Genomic DNA, 18,984 nt, shown 5'->3' with positions numbered 1-18,984 from the left:
GCGTCCATTGAGGTCATAAATTAATATCGGTTGTGTTGGCTAAGCCGCGGGATCAGCTGGGGTGATCAACAGGTCGTCTACACAGCTGTCTTTCTCTGTCGGTAATATATATTTTTCCCATGTCTTCCTCACTGTCAACCTGATTAATAGCGACCCACAGTTGACGTAGATGTTGTAGATTAATATTTTCGCGCAGATATGATCGTAGGAGTTGATATATGTGGATTAATTCATTAATGATTCGTGTAACAGGGTCATCATCATAGCCTCAAGGTCGTCCATCAGGGGTTCTAGTACGACCGTGCTATTCCCTCTCCATTATTATTTTTCTGGGTATTTCTATGTGAGGGTCAAGGGAGACCCTGGCTCATTACATGCATTTTATTTTCACTCTCATATTTGTGTAAGTTATGAATTTAAAGTTGTAAATGGTGTCATGGGGTTATTCATCACATCCTGCTGGACATGGTTAACCTTATACGTGGTTTACACAAAATTTGTTAAAGTTTTTATGTAACAAGTGGATAATTATGAGGTTTGATTAGACAGTAGTTATATCTTAGTAATTCTACACCACTGAATTTCGTTTGGGAATGATTGTACATTGTATTTGGTTGAAATTGGGGTATCATGATGTGAAACATTATTATATTACTTATTCCTACCATTGTCACTTGGTGTTAATGAAGGGGGCTATGAAGCTTGGGAGAAATGTACCGTTAGATATAGGTTGATTCTATGAAGCTCTTATCTCCTCGAGCAGCAGAGATTTATTTTGATTTTCAATATTACGCTCGAAACATATGCCAGACATCAAGAGCTCAGCATAATGCTGACTGGTCTAAGATTTGAACAAATGTGACACACTAGGTGGATGGTGCTACGATTCAGCTACTGTGTAAACGAGTATTGTAAATGGACTGTCGCTGCCCACCATTATATTTCTACCAAAAAATCAAAGCTGCTAGGATAGGTTAGATGGAGTGTTATTTCTTTAATTTTATCGCATTGTATTTGCAAATTAATCACACATTTGTCTCAGGTCTTCATAACCTTCCTCAGCATCACTCATTTATTATCATACGAAATATTGCTCCAAATCATGCTCCCCATTTTCTTTTACTCTGGATTCACCGCAGTCATAGCCAGATAACAGCAGTCATATTTTCAACTGATCCAGATGGTGCCTCTAAACCTTTAAAATTACCAGGGAGTGTCCACAGATCTGGTAACTGGTCATCAGATTGTAGAGAATGGGTAACTAGGAGAGCTAAGTTCGTACGAGATCTTACAACCTTGTCTGATACATTATTTCATTTGTAAGGAAGGAGAGCTTTTTTCCAGTCTAACTTAGCCCTATTATAAGACGTAATGTAGAACCTAATTCAAGCCCAAAACTTACACAAAATGTTCACATCTTGCCTGAGATGGGTATCAAGGTTTCCAAACCTTTATTGTGGAAAGCAGGAACAGGGCACCAGCTCTGGAGACTCTCCTGCATATTTAAAGTATAACCAAGATTTGCTTTGTTATTATTAGTGATGAATGGGGTTTCTGATAGTCGTACATGGCTAGGAAGCAGAATTGTCCTTTTAAGAAGTTATCATGATATTAATTATGATTGTACGTTTCAAATCATGTTGCGAGTTAGATATGGTGTATGCTGTCATTTTTGTGAAGGCTATATAAATATTACTTCTCGTAATAAATTATCAGTTTAGCCATGCATTGAAAAGGTCATTGTATATTGAGTGATTATGTTGTATAGGGATAGTGTCATTTGTAGAGAATGCAATAAAGGTAGTGGACCATGCTAGATCATTCTGCAACATTAGATAAGGTGATAGAGGTAAGGGCTATGAACTTAGGGAAAATATGGGATTAATGAATGAAAAAGTATGTTTTCCAGGAGTACTTGCTTCCCAGGGCAGATCCTGTTTGTGTCCTACAAGTTCAAAATTTTAACCTTATAATGTTGCAAATAAATTGATTTTTGAAAATCAAATAATAGTTAAATGAGTAGCTATTATTTGCTGTGCAGTATAGAACTAGTCTTATGATTTCCTTCCAGGGTAAACTGCAGTCATGGCTGGAGAATTAACAAGTTTGGAGCATTGCTTCGAGAAACACATTCCTGAGCAGGATCTGAAAGAGGTTAAGAGGATTCTGTATGGACGTGAACTCCCGTAAGTCAGTTAAGTACTTCAAAAAATGTACTAAACTTTGCATTTGCAGGGTGACATGTGACTTGAGACTTGTGCATATTGCCAATTCAGTTTGCTCTTTCTTACTCCCTTTATAGCTGTGCTTCACGAAATATGAAGGTTTTAAGGGATGAATAACCATTCCTAAATGCTCTTTCCTATCAGTATTTGAAAAAAAAATTTGATGTAACCAAGAAGTATACAAGGCCAGTGGATGCCTGTTCACAGAGACTTATTAACCATACTGTAACCTGCCCAGACCCATGATGTCACGGTGCAAAGGTGACATGGTAAGGTGCAGTGAGCCTCAACTATTCATTTACTGATTGCTGTTGTCTATATCTGGTCTCTGGTCGTGTGGAATCAACAAATAATTTTTCAAAAAGGAAAAGGTAAGGAAATGATAGAAAACTGAGTGGATGCTTATAGGCCTCTTGTCTCTGATAGAGGAGAGGTTTTTCATCCTTTTAGACTCTGCACAGTCCTCCAATGGACAGAGTCCTGTGAACATCTGAGACCATACCCACACGAAAGAGGAGGGACTTGAAGAAAAGCCTAACAAACAAAACTGAGCTTACCCTTAGTAATGATATGTTTCTCACTCCAGACCATTATCCCCGTGACAGTGGCATACCCGAAGACATGCAAGGAAAGTCACGTAGATCTAAACATATATTGGCAAACCAAAATGTTTGTTGAATACCAGAACCCTCTTGCTGATCTTATCCAATGAAAGGTTCCCTTAAAAGGCCAGGTTAATCATCATTGTGGAGCCTAAGAAATAGAAGTACGGTAGACCCAGTATTAGATTCACCTGGAGATGTGCTTGCTATTAGTGACTTAAAGGAGCTAGATAAACAAATCAAAGGTCTAAGTAATAGTATTTAAGGCCATGAAATTCCTGAGAGTTTTAATGATGCTTCAGTGGAGAAATTTTTCCATGATTGTAATAAGATTATTCCCTAGATGCAAGTCCTATTTTAAAGGAAAATTGCATTTCGATTAATATGTACCAGAAGGGTAATCTTTCTGCCAAAGTAAGTCATATTTATATGATTGTTTTTTTATTCTCTCATATGTGTTGGCTATTTCTTGCTTTTGCAAGGTAGCACCAGGAACTGACCAAAAAAAAAAAGGCCTCAGTTTGCATATATTCATTCTTTATCTGTTATATGTAATGCACCAAAACCACAGACCCCTATCCACAACCAGGCCCCACATGCATTTCCATGATTTCTGGCTACTTCACATGCTCTGTTTCAGTTCACTGACAAAAAGTCACCCCAATTGCACCACAGTGCTCCAATTCACTCAGATTCATGCATGCCTGTCACCTCTTGGATATTCAGACCCTTATTTACTTCATTCTTCCATCACCAGTTCAGTCTTTCCCATCTTGTCCCTTACAATATGATATATATATCCTTTTTGTCAAATCTCTTCTCACTCAGTCCCTCCATATGACCAAACCATTTCAGCACTCACTCTTCAGCTCTCACCACCATATTCATCTTATTATCATACCTCTCTTCTACTCTGTCATTTCTTACTTGATCAACCCTTCTCATACCGCATATTGTCCTTAGATATTTCATTTTTGACACATTTACCCTTTCCTATACATTCTTATTTATAGACCGTACCTCCCAGCACTGCTGGGACCTACTATACCTTCAAATATACACATATTTACCCTCCTAGATAATGACTTTTCCACACATTCCTCAGTGCTCCCCAGACCTTTGCCCACTCACCCTCCCTACAACTCGCGTCTGTTCCCGTGGTTCTCTTCATTGCCATGGCCACTCCTGGATATCTAAAATGCTTCACTTTCTTCATGTTTCCCACTGAAACACACACCTTAACTAACCTGTCTCCATGCACTGCTATACCTTATTGTATTGTTTTTAGTCAGAATTACTCTAAGAATTTCACATACTCTCCCAAAGACAGACACAAACATTTGCAGTTTCTGCTTGTCCTTTTATGGGAATACTGTCCTCAAATTGCATAACTTAATGTTGTGCTTCTATTACAGACTCCTAATGTGTCTCATGTAAACAAGTTTGTTATTAATTCTGTTCAGGGATTATTTTCAAATAGTTTTTTGTAGGACAGCTCATCTCAGAGAATATCCATGAATTGAGTTGCTTGGTTTTTGTATTTTTTCATTTTCATTACACTTCATTTATATGGAATAAACTCTGAATATTTATCTGAATGCTGTTGTTCATCCATGTATCTCCACTAGCATCTGTATTCCTGAATGCCTTCATGTCTATAGTAAGGAGTACCAGGTCTTTAGTACAGAGCTTTGCATTATCCAGAAATTTTTGAATAGATTTTTTCTTAGGAAAGGTATGTAGATGAAAGGTGTTGTAAGATTTAAGAAGTGTGTATTTAAGCGATGTGGATTGTATGAGTAAAGTAGAAAAGAATGGAATGATATATGAGTGTGTGTTTACATTATTCAGTCTGTTCAGCTTTTACTGTATATAGGTAATATATGACTCTTCATGGTGATTTTCAGCACCATACAAATCCCAGAGAAAGCAGAAAAGTTATCCCAGCAGCACAACTTCGAAGTTAAAGGATTTCAGATATCTGCTGCCAAGGAAGAGCTTACACCACCCAGGTTAGCTTCTTGTGGCATCCATTATTAGGTTAAGTGTATCATCATAACTATTGCCACTTTTTCAAAATGACGTATATGTATTATACAAAACAGCTCTCATGTTCTTGAATTGCTGTATGTAAGAAATAAGGGCAAAGATACATGTATACACATCATTTACAATTTATATGATAAGTTGTTTTGAACTTTGTGCATTCATTAAAAGATTGACCCATTTTTTTCTTGTGATTTTCACGGGGCATCACCCATCAAGCATTAATGCCATTATGTCCGGTTGATTGTTTCCAGAGATTTTAATTCTTATTTCTTTTTTGTGTAATGCCCTTTTTACTCTTAATTGAAGTTTTGGGTCATCGGTGATTTTTTCTTCAGATTTCTTGTTACATGCTGTTTATTTTCATGTAAAAAATAAATTTAGGTTATTTAGATTTAAGGCAATTTTGTTAGCTTTGGAAATGGTCAGAAGTACTTGTAAGATATTCAGTTCAAATGAGGTTTCAAATCTGCCCAGTCTGCTATCAATATTTCCCATATTCCAGTGCTTCCAGTGTAGCCAGATTTTATCCTTGATTTTACAGGTTTTGATTGTGCAGGAAACTTGCATTATGAAGGATAGGTTCCAGTACAAAGGCATGTATGTGAAACATCACTAGGTCTAGATATGTAAAGCAATAGAACAACAGAGATGGGTCTATACATTTCAAATTAGAATGAATTGAAGGGCATACAATGAAGACGTGAGAAAAATATGTGGTGTAAGGGAATCATTTAAAAGATGCATTGATGAGAGCAGTATGAGCACTGAGAATGTAGGGCAAAGGATAGGTTGTTCAAGAAAATCCATAGTAGTATAAGTCCATGGTTGGTATAGTTAAAGATTTAAGTCCATGGTAGTATGGTTGAAGGCGCAGGAGATAAACTGTGAAAGACATTGACTGATATAGTGATCACATGTTTAGGGCTTAGAGTATATTTAGTTGTGTGGGTTTCAGGAGATTAGGTTTTAATCACATAGCATGCAGGTGTTTTCCCAGTTTCTACAAGAAAGGGAAGAATGGTTTAGAAAATAGGAATTTGTGGCAGAAAAAAATCAGATTTTAATGGTTAAGGAAATTATGAGTGGAAAGATAAGGAATTTTACGAAGAGGGCTAAAGTACTATGAAGGCCTTTTAGTGATACTGTTGTATACCTCAAATCCAGCATAGCATAACATGGCAACTCTCAGAATCCAATGCATGTGATGATACTAATGCTTGGTGAGAACCTCAGCACTTCATATTTTGTTACCTTGATTAGCGCTCGGGATGCATTCCTGAAGACAGAGTGATGATTAAAAACCACTGAATACAATAATTATAATATGGCTGGCATTGTAATTCATGCTTGACAGCATCATTGTTTACCTGTAGGTACTATATCAGGCCTTCATTGGAACAGCACAAATAATGACTGTGAGCAAGTGATAGATGAATGGAATCAGTTTATGAATATAACTATAAAATTTACTGTAAATGACATTATGTATTGTGAGGAAAGTGACAGCGTGGTATGCAGCTGTAGTGACGTTTGGGGAAGGGGGTAAAGTGTTGGTGGACAGTGGTGGTGTACATGGGGAGATAGGCAGCAATGTGTTGGGAAGAGTTTTGAGGTGTTCTGTAAGGGGCCAACATTATGATGCAATGAAAAAATTCATCTCAGATGTATGTTTCATCTGATAATCTCATTCTGATAATATGGGGAAGTTTTGTGAGTTTTACAATACAGTGTGCTTGAAAATATGAGAGTAAGGCCTTGATATATTTGCAGATAATGTAAAAGGTCAAGGAGGAAATGGCAGACTCCAGAGTTTGCCTGGTACATGGTTGATGTTCAGCCTAGGTAAATGTAAACCAATGAGGATAGGTTGCAGTAAAAGAAAGCCTTATTATGATTATCATCTAACAAGAAATCAGCTGCAGGAGCCTGTGTGAGAGAGACTTCTGAGTCTACATTGCCCCTTACCCATCTTGAGAATCCTTCCTTAGGAGAATTGTAAAGGATACCAACTGTTTGCTTGCAAATATTGATATTACATTCCCGTCAGTGTTTAAGGAAATATTCAGCAGGCTTGCTGTTCATGATAGAAAATGCTTTCAGGTTTGGTTACCAAACCCAAAGAAGCACAAAGAACTGTTAGAGAAGGTCCAGAGGAAAGCAACAAAAGTGGTACTAGAATTAAGAGAGATAGTTACAGTGAATGGCAGAAGCCTTAAGTCTGCATGCCTTGGAGGAGAAGAGTGAGAGGTGACATGATAACATAGTGAATGGTTCTTCCTTAGATATAGGGATAAAACAACCAGAGAACATAACATGAAATAAAGCAAAAAACTTGTTAAAATATGCTATTAAGTACCTTTTTAGTATAAGAGTGGTTGATGAACTGAACAGTGTGAATGAAGTCTTGGTAAATGCAGACAGCATAAAGAAATGTAAAAAGTTATATAATTGTTGAGAGTGTTCAAGTGATGGGGCCCATAGGAGTGTAAAACTCCATCCTTGTGAAGTAGATATAGGAAATTAATGCACACACACACACACAAGGTTTTTGTGTGGACATCATGAGACACTGAAAGAATGCTTTGGTGAAATCATTATATATTGGAAAATATACTTCAGGAATGAAATTATTATATATTGGGAAATATACTTCAGGAATTAATTTATTATATATTGGCAAACATACTTTAGGAATATGACTGTAGAAGAAACATGGCAAATCCTTTGAACTGCAAGGAAATTATTAGAAATGAAAAATGTAAAGCAGGAAATACTGTATAGCAAGGTTTGCTAGAGGAAACATACAGTTTTGAATTCAGGGGATGTGGATGTGAAAGAAGCAAATTAAAAGCATGTTCAAGTGCTTGATTTGAATATAAGGCATGGCATCAATATGGAAATTAAAATTGTTTGATACCATGAAGCACTTCATTCCAGAAAGTGACAGGCAATGCATTTTGAGTGTTGATGGTGGGAGTAAGTACAGAAGATAAGGATGTGATGGAATAACTAAGGGAAAGAGTGTGAAGGATATAGATCTTGAGAAAAAATGAATAGGTATATTAACAACAGTTTTGTGTATGGCTATTTCTTACTTTTTCCAGGATTGTACGCATAGGTGTGATTCAGAATTCTATTGCTGCTGACCCATCAGAATCAATTGCTTGTCAACGTGCTGCTCTTCATGATAAAATTTCACGCATGACAGAGGCTGCTGCAGAGTGTGGGGTTAATGTTTTGTGTTATCAGGAGGCTTGGAGTGAGTATAAGGGTAGTTTGATAGTTACACATTGATAGAGGTACTCTGTAAGGATATATTCTTTGCTATTAAAGATGTTGGAGGTAGTTTGAAGGTGACTGCAATCACCAGCTTTAATTTCTTAAATTTTTTCACTCCTCTTCTGTACCATATTTAAATATATGAGATATCCCTTGGGGAATATCAAGGTCTGAATTATTCCAGCTTTCTTGATACTGGTAAGAAAGCTCTCATTTGCTCGCCTTTTTTGGTTGATCTTCGAATAAAAAAGCCTTTTGCTTGACTAATGGGCCCGCTATCAGCCATTAAACAACCACCACTACCTGGTCAACATCATTGAACCAAATTGTCATTGTCATAGGTGAAGTTGGTGAATCTAGTCAGGTGGAGAATTTAGGTATAAGTAAGGGGTAGTTTGAGATGTTCAAACACCCTCATGGTTTCCATTATGTCTGTATGCCTAGTAAGTCTGCCACTATTGATACCAAGGCAGCACAGTGGTACCCTGCATATCTTAAAACAATTTATTGATGAAGGAGGTAATACACCTAAGTACATTGTTGATGAGATTGACCTACTTTTGGAAGGAATGCCAGCAAGGACATTCACTGGCTGAAGGTTTCAAAGCCGCCAAAGATCGTATGAAACCTCGGCTGGGAGGGAAGGCTGAGGGCACTTTTTAAATGCCCTTGCTTGTGTTTCATTCAGAAAACCATATGCTTTTGAAGGGCTGGTTTGCATGGGTTACTGAGAACATATAAGATGGTTTGTATACTGACTAAGTAATGTCCAGGTGTAGAACAGTACTATGCTAATAAGCAACATGTCCAGTAAAGCACTGCTTATTCTTGACAATGTTCTAAAATAGATCCAAATGTTAATATTGAGTTCCTCGCTTCAGCTTATGAGTCATGTCATGATTGCTACCTTCATGGTATATTGCTTGAGGAGGACTGTCCACCTGCTCCTTAGTATCACAGTGATGAGGCTTCATTCAGGGAATGGTAGAACAATTCATTGTCAAAGATGCTGGGAACAGCATCACTTTGTCAGGGAAGGAAGTTGAACCCATAATAGAGAACAGTGTTTGGAATATGAGATGGGTGGGAAGAGGATGGTGAAATGATTGAACATGGAATAGAGGCTTGTGTGAGTGATAAGGCAAGATCTGTTGATGAATGGCAGATGAGAGCAAATGAAACTAGGGAAGTAGGTAAGGAATGGGAGGTATTTAGAGAAGTGGTGGTTACATGTGCAAGAGAGATAGTCTGGCATTTGTAAGGGATGATGTGTCTGAATGGATAGTGAATGGTGGGGGGGGGGTGGCTAAGCTATTAACAAAAGAGTAAAGAGAGATGGATGGTGGGGGGGTGGCTAAGCTATTAACAAAAGAGTAAAGAGAGATGTATCGATATTACTTGTAGGGAAGGAGGGCAAGTAACTGAGAGATGTACAAAGGAAGGAACAGGAAGTCAAGAGGAAAATGGGTGAACTGAAAAGGGGGCAAATGAGAGCTGGGGTGAGGCTTCAGGGATAATGAGAAAATGCTTTTTGAAATAAGGTGTATAAGAATCAGCAGAATGCCTTTAAATTGAAATGAAGGCAGGGCAGTAAAGTGTGAATGTTGAATTACTAAGGTATAAGTTTGTTTGTGTGTGTTTGGTAAGTTGTATGGGTGAATGGTGATTGAGAGGGTAGTGGCAAGCACAGAGCATCAGACTAGCAAGGAACCTTATGACTTTGAGGTGGTAGAGGATGTTTGAATCAGTTGTTTGAGTTGAAGAATGTATGTGAGAAATACTTGAAAGAAAACATTTTCTTTCTCCCTTTAGCCATGCCATTTGCTTTCTGTACCCGAGAGAAGCAGCCATGGTGTGAATTTGCTGAGAGTGCAGAATCGGGGCCAACAACTCAGCTCTGTCAAGAGGTAAGGTCTTGATTTTTTCCACATTTTCTGACATGATTTGCTCATTATAGAGTATATAAAGAGAGGAATTGAAAAGCCTGGTGACTGGAAACTTATTTTTGTTGAGATTTACAATACCCACAGAGCTTGGTTGACTTCAGTTTCTCTTTCCTATAAAGCTCTTGTGTATTAGAAAGTCAAGGCTGAAGCATATTATTGTGTATGGTTAGAAATTAAGTCAACAATTTCCTTAATATCTGTCAGTCCAATATTAGTATAACATACATACAGAGAGCCTTAAACATAAATAGATTTTGATATTGTGTACTCCTAGATGTTCTTACACTCATAAAATTGAACTTTGAGGTGACTGTTGGTTTCTAGTAACAGGTACTCTGTATCCCTGGGGATGGGGGAGAAAGAATACTTCCCATGCATTCCTCATGTGTCGTAGAAGGCGACTAAAGGGGACAGGAGCTTGGGGCTAGAAACCCTCCCTTCCTTGTATTTTAACTTTCTAAAAGGAGAAATAGAAGAAGGAGTCACACGGGGAGTGCTCATCCTCCTCAGAGGCTCAGATTGGGGTGTCTAAATGTGTGTGGATGTAACCAAGATGAGAAAAAAGGACAGATAGGTAGTACGTTTGAGGAAAGGAACCTGGATGTTTTGGCCCAGAGTGAAACGAAGCTCAAGGGTAAAGGGGAAGAGTGGTTTGAGAATGTCTTGGGAGTAAAGTCAGGGGTTAGTGAGAGGACGAGAGCAAGGGAAGGAGTAGCACTACTCCTGTAACAGGAGTAGTGGGAGTATGTGATAGAGTGCAAGAAAGTAAACTCTAGATTGATATGGGTAAAACTGAAAGTGGATGGAGAGAGATGAGTGATTATTGGTGCATATGCACCTAGGCATGAGAAGAAGATCATGAGAGGCAAGTGTTTTGGGAGCAGCTGAATGAGTGTGTTAGTAGTTTTGATGCACGAGACCGGGTTATGGTGATGGGTGATTTGAATGCAAAGGTGAGTAATGTGGCAGTTGAGGGAATGATTGGTGTACATGGGGTGTTCAGTGTTGTAAATGTAAATGGTGAAGAGCTTGTAGATTTATGTGCTGAAAAATGACTGGTGATTGGGAATACCTGTTTTAAAAAGAGAGATATACATAAGTGTATGTATGTAAGTGTGAGAGATGGCCAGAGAGCATTATTGGATTACGTGTTAATTGATTGGCTCGCGAAAGAGAGACTTTTGGATGTTAATTTGCTGAGGTGCAACTGGAGGAATGTCTGATCATTGTCTTGTGGAGTTGAAGGTGAAGATTTGTAGAGGTTTTCAGAAAAGAAGAGAGAATGTTGGGGTGAAGAGAGTGGTGAGAGTAAGTGAGCTTGGGAAGGAGACTTGTGTGAGGCAGTACCAGGAGAGACTGAGTACAGAATGAAAAGGTGAGAACAAGGATGTAAGGGGATTGGGGGAGGAATGGGATGTATTTAGGGAAGCAGTGATGGCTTGCACAAAAGGTGCTTGTGGCATGAGAAGCATGGGAAGTGGGCAGATTAGAAAGGGTAGTGAGTGGTGGGATGAAGAAGTAAGATTATTAGTGAAAGAGAAGAGAGAAGCATTTGGACAATTTTTGCAGGGAAATAATGCAAATGATTGGGAGATGTATAAAAGAAAGAGGCAGGAGGTCAAGAGAAAGGTGGAAGAGGTGAAAAAGAGGGCAAATGAGATTTGGGGTGAGAGAGTGTCATTAGATTTTGGGGAGAATGAAAAGATGTTTTGGAAGGAGGTAAATAAAGTGCTTAAGACAAGGAAACAAATAGGAACATCAGTGAAGGGGCTAATAGGGTGATAACAAGTGGTGGTGATGTGAGAAGGAGATGGAGTGAGTATTTTGAAGGTTTGTTGAATGTGTTTGATGATAGAGTGGCAGATATAGGGTGTTTTGTTCGAGGTGGTGTGCAGAGTGAGAGGGTTAGGGAAAATGATTTGGTAAACAGAGAAGAGGTAGTAAAAGCTTTGCGGAAGATGAAAGCTGGCAAGGCAGCAGGTTTGGATGGTATTGCAGTGGAATTTATTAAGAAAGGGGTGACTGTATTGTTGACTGGTTGATAAGGTTATCTAATGTATGTATGACTCATGGTGAAGTGCCTGAGGATTGGCGGAATGCTTGCATAGTGCCATTGTACAAAGGCAAAGGAGATAAAAGTGAGTGCTAAAATTACAGAGGTATAAGTTTGTTGAGTATTCCCGGTAATTATATGTGAGGGTATTGATTGAGAGGGTGAAGGCATGTACGGAGCATCAGATTGGGGAAGAGCAGTGTGGTTTCAGAAGTGGTAGAGGATGTGTGGATCAGGTGTTTGCTTTGAAGAATGTATGTGAGAAATACTTAGAAAAGAAAAGCAAATGGATTTGTATGTAGCATTTATGGATCTGGAGAAGACATATGATAAAGTTGATAGAGATGCTCTGTGGAAGGTATTAAGAATATATGGTGTGGGAGGTAAGTTGTTAGAAGCAGTGAAAAGTTTTTATCGAGGATGTAAGGCATGTGTACGTGTAGGAAGAGGGGAAAGAGATTGGTTCTCAGTGAATGTTGGTTTGCGGCAGGGGTGCATGATGTCTCCATGGTTGTTTAATTTGTTTATGGATGGGGTTGTTAGGGAGGTGAATGCAAGAGTTTTAGAAAGAGTCACAAGTATGCAGTCAGTTGTGGATGAGAAAGCTTGGGAAGTGAGTCAGTTGTTGTTCGCTGATGATACAGTGCTGGTGGCTGATTCGTGTGAGAAACTGCAGAAGCTGGTGACTGAGTTTGGTAAAGTGTGTGAAAGAAGAAAGCTGAGAGTAAATGTGAATAAGAGCAAGGTTATTAGGTACAGTAGGGTTGAGTCAATAGGGAGGTAAGTTTGAATGGAGAAAAACTGGAGGAAGTGAAGTGTTTTAGATATCTGGGAGTGGATCTGGCAGCGGATGGAACCATGGAAACGGAAGTGAATCATAGGGTGGGGGAGGGGGCGAAAGTTCTGGGAGCATTGAAGAATGTGTGGAAGTCGAGAACATTATCTCGGAAAGCAAAAATGGGTATGTTTGAAGGAATAGTGGTTCCAACAATGTTGTATGGTTGTGAGGCATGGGCTATGGATAGAGTTGTGCGCAGGAGGCTGGATGTGCTGGAAATGAGATGTTTGAGGACAATATGTGCAGTGAGGTGGTTTGATCGAGTAAGTAATGATAGGGTAAGAGAGATGTGTGGTAATTAAAAAGAGAGTGGTTGAGAGAGCAGAAGAGGGTGTTTTGAAATGGTTTGGTCACATGGAGAGAATGAGTGAGGAAAGATTGACCATGAGGATATATGTGTCGGAGGTGGAGGGAACGAGGAGAAGTGGGAGACCAAATTGGAGGTGGAAAGATGGAGTGAAAAAGATTTTGTGTGATCGGGGCCTGAACATGCAGGAGGGTGAAATGCGTGCAAGGAATTGAGTGAATTGGAACGATGTGGTATACCGGGGTCGACGTGCTGTCAGTGGATTGAACCAGGGCAATGGAAGCGTCTGGGGTAAACCATGGAAAGTTCTGTGGGGCCCGGATGTGGAAAGGGAGCTGTGGTTTCGGTGCATTATTACATGACAGCTAGGGACTGAGTGTGAACGAATGGGGCCTTTGTTGTCTTTTCCTAGCGCTCCCTCGCACACATTTGGGGGAAGGGGGATGTTATTTCATGTGTGGCGGGGTGGTGATGGGAATGAATAGAGGCAGACTATGAATTATGTATATGGGTATATATGTATATGTGTGTGTGTGTATATATGTGTGTATATGTATACATTGAGATGTATAGGTATGTATATGTGCTGTATGTGGACGTGTATGTATATACATGTGTATGTGGATGGGTTGGGCCTTTCTTTCGTCTGTTTCCTTGTGTTACCTCTCTAACGCGGGAGACAGCAACAAAGCAAAATCAATAAATATATAAATATGAATTATGTACATGTGTATGTATGTATATATGTGTGTGTGTATATATATATATATATATATATATATATGTATACGTTGAGATGTATAGGTATGTATATTTGCGTGTGTGGATGTGTATGTATATACATGTGTATGTGGGTGGGTTGGGCCATTCTTTCGTCTGTTTCCTTGTGCTACCTCGCTAACGCGGGAAATATAATACTACATGTAGATGAGAACTTTCTGTAATTACAGTGGGCATTGAATGATGATTTTCCAAAAGGAAAGACAGTGACCTTATATGACTCGTGGCATTTTGTCAGACGGTATTAAAGTTTCTTAGGCACTTGGTATTAGTTACATGTATGATCTCTGACCACTTGCCTATCCTGATAACACTCAAGTGGCTCACCTAATCCACACGACCCTCACATGGCTCATTGAAACAAAGCTCCAAAACTTCAATATAGATCATTTCCATCCCTGGATCATACTGTCTGACACTTCATCAACATCTCTAACCATGGTGGCAGCAGGTACATAACACAAGACTTTGAAAGAAATATAACCCAAACTTCTTCCTGCATTGTAAAACAAAGAGACTAGCTTAGACAAAACCATTCACCATCAGTTGAAATCAGTGAAGAAAGGCAACCTCTAGATAACACTATCACCAACCTAATCACGAAAGGCTAACTGCAAATTGACACTCCTTCATGAACACAGTGAACAAAAAGACACAGCAGCAAACTCTAGGACACGTAAAGAAGATTCATACTGCATTAATTTAGCACCCATTCATGAAGCACTTCTAACCCATCCCAGTGATGTCCCTTTTCCCAGAAAGTGTACAAACATATCCATAAGTTTCTTTTAAAAAATCAGCCACAAACCAACTACACCCTTAAACAGAAAAGTTATGAAGAACCTGTACAAAATCTAATTACAAGCACTGCCTACCCATTCTGTACTCACAGTGATGTCATACTTATACAGATAGCAGGCATCTCAGGAGAGGCGAGATCACACGAGAATACAAAAGTGTTGGTAACATTTTTGTAGCTCTTACTTTACATGATGTTTAGCTCTTTGGTAACCAGGATTAACATATCTTTGACTTTGACGGAGTGATTGGTTCTGTGAATTTTACTTATAGTTTAACATATGTATCATATTTTTCAATTAATATACATATATGAAATGAGATGTTTGAGGACAATGTGTGGTGTGAGGTGGTTTGATCGAGTAAGTAATGTAAGGGTAAGAGAGATGTGTGGAAATAAAAAGAGCGTGGTTGAGAGAGCAGAAGAGGGTGTTTTGAAATGGTTTGGGCACATGGAGAGAATGAGTGAGGAAAGATTGACCAAGAGGATATATGTGTCGGAGGTGGAGGGAACGAGGAGAAGTGGGAGACCAAATTGGAGGTGGAAAGATGGAGTGATAAAGATTTTGAGTGATCGGGGCCTGAACATGCAGGAGGATGAAAGGCAGGTAAGGAATAGAGTGAATTGGATCGATGTGGTACACCGGGGTTGACGTGCTGTCAGTGGATTGAATCAGGGCATGTGAAGCGTCTGGGGTAAACCATGGAAAACTGTGCGGGGCCTGGATGTGGAAAGGGAGCTGTGGTTTCAGGCATTATTGCATGACAGCTAGAGACTGAGTGTGAACGAATGAGGCTTTTGTTGTCTTTTCCTAGCGCTACCCCACACACATGAGGGGGGAGGGGGATGGTACTCCATGTGTAGCGAGGTGGCGATGGGAATGAATAAAGGCAGACAGTGTGAATTGTGTGCATGGGTATATATGTATGTGTCTGTGTGTGTATATATATGTGTACATTGAGATGTATAGGTATGTATATTTGCGTGTGTGGACGTGTGTGTATATACATGTGTATGGGGGTAGGTTGGGCCATTTTCTTTCGTCTGTTTCCTTGCGCTACCTCACAAACGCAGGAGACAGCGACAAAGCAAAAAAAAAAAAAAAAGATATGATATAATAAATCATTTTGATTTGTATGGATGGATGCTCTTAATTATGTTCTTTTCAGCTTGCACGAAAACACAACATGGTGATTGTGTCTCCTATTCTTGAGAGAGACCATGTTCATGGAGATACATTATGGAATACTGCGGTAGTCATTAGCAACACTGGATATTTCTTGGGAAAGTCACGCAAGAATCATATCCCTAGGGTGGGAGATTTCAATGAGTCTACATACTACATGGAAGGAGACACAGGCCATGTTGTCTTCCAGGTTAGTCTTCATTATAATGATTGATTTGTTTGTCATAAAAACCAGAGGTCACGTAGCATGAAAATTTTTTCTTACTTATGAGAAAGGATCAGTAGTTTTATGAATTAAGTGATGAAGTGAATTGGTTCATCATATGGATATGCTTTTATTTCCCTTTCCATTATGTGCATATATTGAACTTCAGTCACTTAGCATAAAAGATAACTTAGAGTATGGTTTATGCGAAAATGGTAATGTCAGACAAAAATAAGAAGTGATTAGTGTAATTGATGGTTAGAGGTTACCAGATTTGACTTATACCCAAGGTTTCATGTCACTAGCTCGTCACCAGATTCCCATTTGCCCTTATTCAAGTCTCACTGATGCTGTACCCAGTTTTCACCACTGAAATCTAATTCCTATGGGTATTATTTTGTGAAATTGAAAAAATGTAGCTTAGACATTGAAGCTTATTGATACAGTGGTTAAATTGATGAGAACTACTATTGACGTTTGTGTAAATAAATTAAACATTTCCTTTTTCCATAGCCAGAGGTTGAACCAGTATGTGACATTCATTTTTTCATTTCATTTCAAGCTAGAAGTTTCAGTTTTCTGAATTGTTTCTTACATTTTTCACATGTATATATATGTATGTGTGTGTGTGTGTATGTGTGCGTGTGTGTGTGTATGTGTGTGTATGTGTATATATATATGTATATTATCCCTGGGGATAGGGGTGAAAGAATACTTCCCACGCATTCTTCGCGTGTCGTAGAAAGCGACTAGAGGGGACGGGAGCGGGGGGCCAGAAATCCTCCCCTCCTTGTATTTTTTTTAACTTTCTAAAATGGGAAACAGAAGAAGGAGTCACGCGGGGAGTGCTCATCCTCCTCGAAGGCTCAGATTGGGGTGCCTAAATGTGTGTGGATGTAACCAAGATGTGAAAAAAGGAGAGATAGGTAGTATGTTTGAGGAAAGGAACCTGGATGTTTTGGCTCTGAGTGAAACGAAGCTCAAGGGTAAAGGGGAAGAGTGGTTTGGGAATGTCTTGGGAGTAAAGTCAGGGGTTAGTGAGAGGACAAGAGCAAGGGAAGGAGTAGCAGTACTCCTGAAACAGGAGTTGTGGAAGTATGTGATAGAATGTAAGAAAGTAATTTCTCGATTAATATGGGTAAAACTGAAAGTTGATGGAGAGAGATGGGTGATTATTGGTGCATATGCACCTGGGCATGAAAAGAAAGATCGTGAGAGGCAAGTGTTTTGGGAGCAGCTGAATGAGTGTGTTAATGGTTTTGATGCACGAGACCGGGTTATAGTGTTGGGTGATTTGAATGCAAAGGTGAGTAATGTGGCAGTTGAGGGAATAATTGGTATACATGGGGTGTTCAGTGTTGTAAATGGAAATGGTGAAGAGCTTGTAGATTTATGTGCTGAAAAAGGACTGATGATTGGGAATACCTGGTTTAAAAAGCGAGATATACATAAGTATACTTATGTAAGTAGGAGAGATGGCCAGAGAGCGTTATTGGATTACGTGTTAATTGACAGGCGCGCGAAAGAGAGACTTTTGGATGTTAATGTGCTGAGAGGTGCAACTGGAGGGATGTCTGATCATTATCTTGTGGAGGCTAAGGTGAAGATTTGTATGGGTTTCCAGAAAAGAAGAGTGAATGTTGGGGTGAAGAGGGTGGTGAGAGTAAGTGAGCTTGGGAAGGAGACTTGTGTGAGGAAGTACCAGGAGAGACTGAGTACGGAATGGAAAAAGGTGAGAACAATGGAAGTAAGGGGAGTGGGGGAGGAATGGGATGTATTTAGGGAATCAGTGATGGATTGCGCAAAAGATGCTTGTGGCATGAGAAGAGTGGGAGGTGGGTTGATTAGAAAGGGTAGTGAGTGGTGGGATGAAGAAGTAAGAGTATTAGTGAAAGAGAAGAGAGAGGCATTTGGACAATTTTTGCAGGGAAAAAATGAAATTGAGTGGGAGATGTATAAAAGAAAGAGACAGGAGGTCAAGAGAAAGGTGCAAGAGGTGAAAAAAAGGGCAAATGAGAGTTGGGGTGAGAGAGTATCATTAAATTTTAGGGAGAATAAAAAGATGTTCTGGAAGGAGGTAAATAAAGTGCGTAAGACAAGGGAGCAAATGGGAACTTCAGTGAAGGGCGCAAGTGGGGAGGTGATAACAAGTAGTGGTGATGTGAGAAGGAGATGGAGTGAGTATTTTGAAGGTTTGTTGAATGTGTTTGATGATAGAGTGGCAGATATAGGGTGTTTTGGTCGAGGTGGTGTGCAAAGTGCGAGGGTTAGGGAAAATGATTTGGTAAACAGAGAAGAGGTAGTAAAAGCTTTGCGGAAGATGAAAGCCGGCAAGGCAGCAGGTTTGGATGGTATTGCAGTGGAATTTATTAAAAAAGGGGGTGACTGTATTGTTGACTGGTTGGTAAGGTTATTTAATGTATGTATGACTCATGGTGAGGTGCCTGAGGATTGGCGGAATGCGTGCATAGTGCCATTGTACAAAGGCAAAGGGGATAAGAGTGAGTGCTCAAATTACAGAGGTATAAGTTTGTTGAGTATTCCTGGCAAATTGTATGGGAGGGTATTGATTGAGAGGGTGAAGGCATGTACAAAGCATCAGATTGGGGAAGAGCAGTGTGGTTTCAGAAGTGGTAGAGGATGTGTGGATCAGGTGTTTGCTTTGAAGAATGTATGTGAGAAATACTTAGAAAAGCAAATGGATTTGTATGTAGC

General features: G+C 39.4%; 1 protein-coding gene across 4 annotated transcripts in view; it reads left to right on the top strand.

The window, feature by feature from the left end:
- Positions 1 to 18,984, top strand: part of pyd3 (beta-ureidopropionase pyd3) — a 44,614-nt gene that overhangs the window by 2,671 nt on the left and 22,959 nt on the right. Inside the window, exons 1-6 of one of the 4 annotated variants that reach the window (XM_071685342.1) lie at positions 1 to 101; positions 2,072 to 2,186; positions 4,735 to 4,839; positions 7,981 to 8,135; positions 9,968 to 10,062; positions 16,048 to 16,254. The exon at positions 1 to 101 is cut by the window's left edge and continues 27 nt beyond it. In XM_071685342.1, the coding sequence (XP_071541443.1) occupies positions 2,086 to 2,186; positions 4,735 to 4,839; positions 7,981 to 8,135; positions 9,968 to 10,062; positions 16,048 to 16,254 (663 nt within the window). In that variant the 5' untranslated portion in view covers positions 1 to 101; positions 2,072 to 2,085. Of the gene's footprint in view, positions 102 to 380; positions 404 to 2,071; positions 2,187 to 4,734; positions 4,840 to 7,980; positions 8,136 to 9,967; positions 10,063 to 16,047; positions 16,255 to 18,984 lie in introns of those variants that run through there. The other 3 variants (XM_071685343.1, XM_071685344.1, XM_071685345.1) reach the window with 3 other exon arrangements.

Source organism: Panulirus ornatus, chromosome 40, assembly GCF_036320965.1.
Source record: "Panulirus ornatus isolate Po-2019 chromosome 40, ASM3632096v1, whole genome shotgun sequence".
Taxonomy (NCBI): domain Eukaryota; kingdom Metazoa; phylum Arthropoda; class Malacostraca; order Decapoda; family Palinuridae; genus Panulirus; species Panulirus ornatus.
The sequence above is the reverse complement of the archived record's forward strand: the minus strand, read 5'-3'. Positions and strand labels throughout refer to the sequence as shown.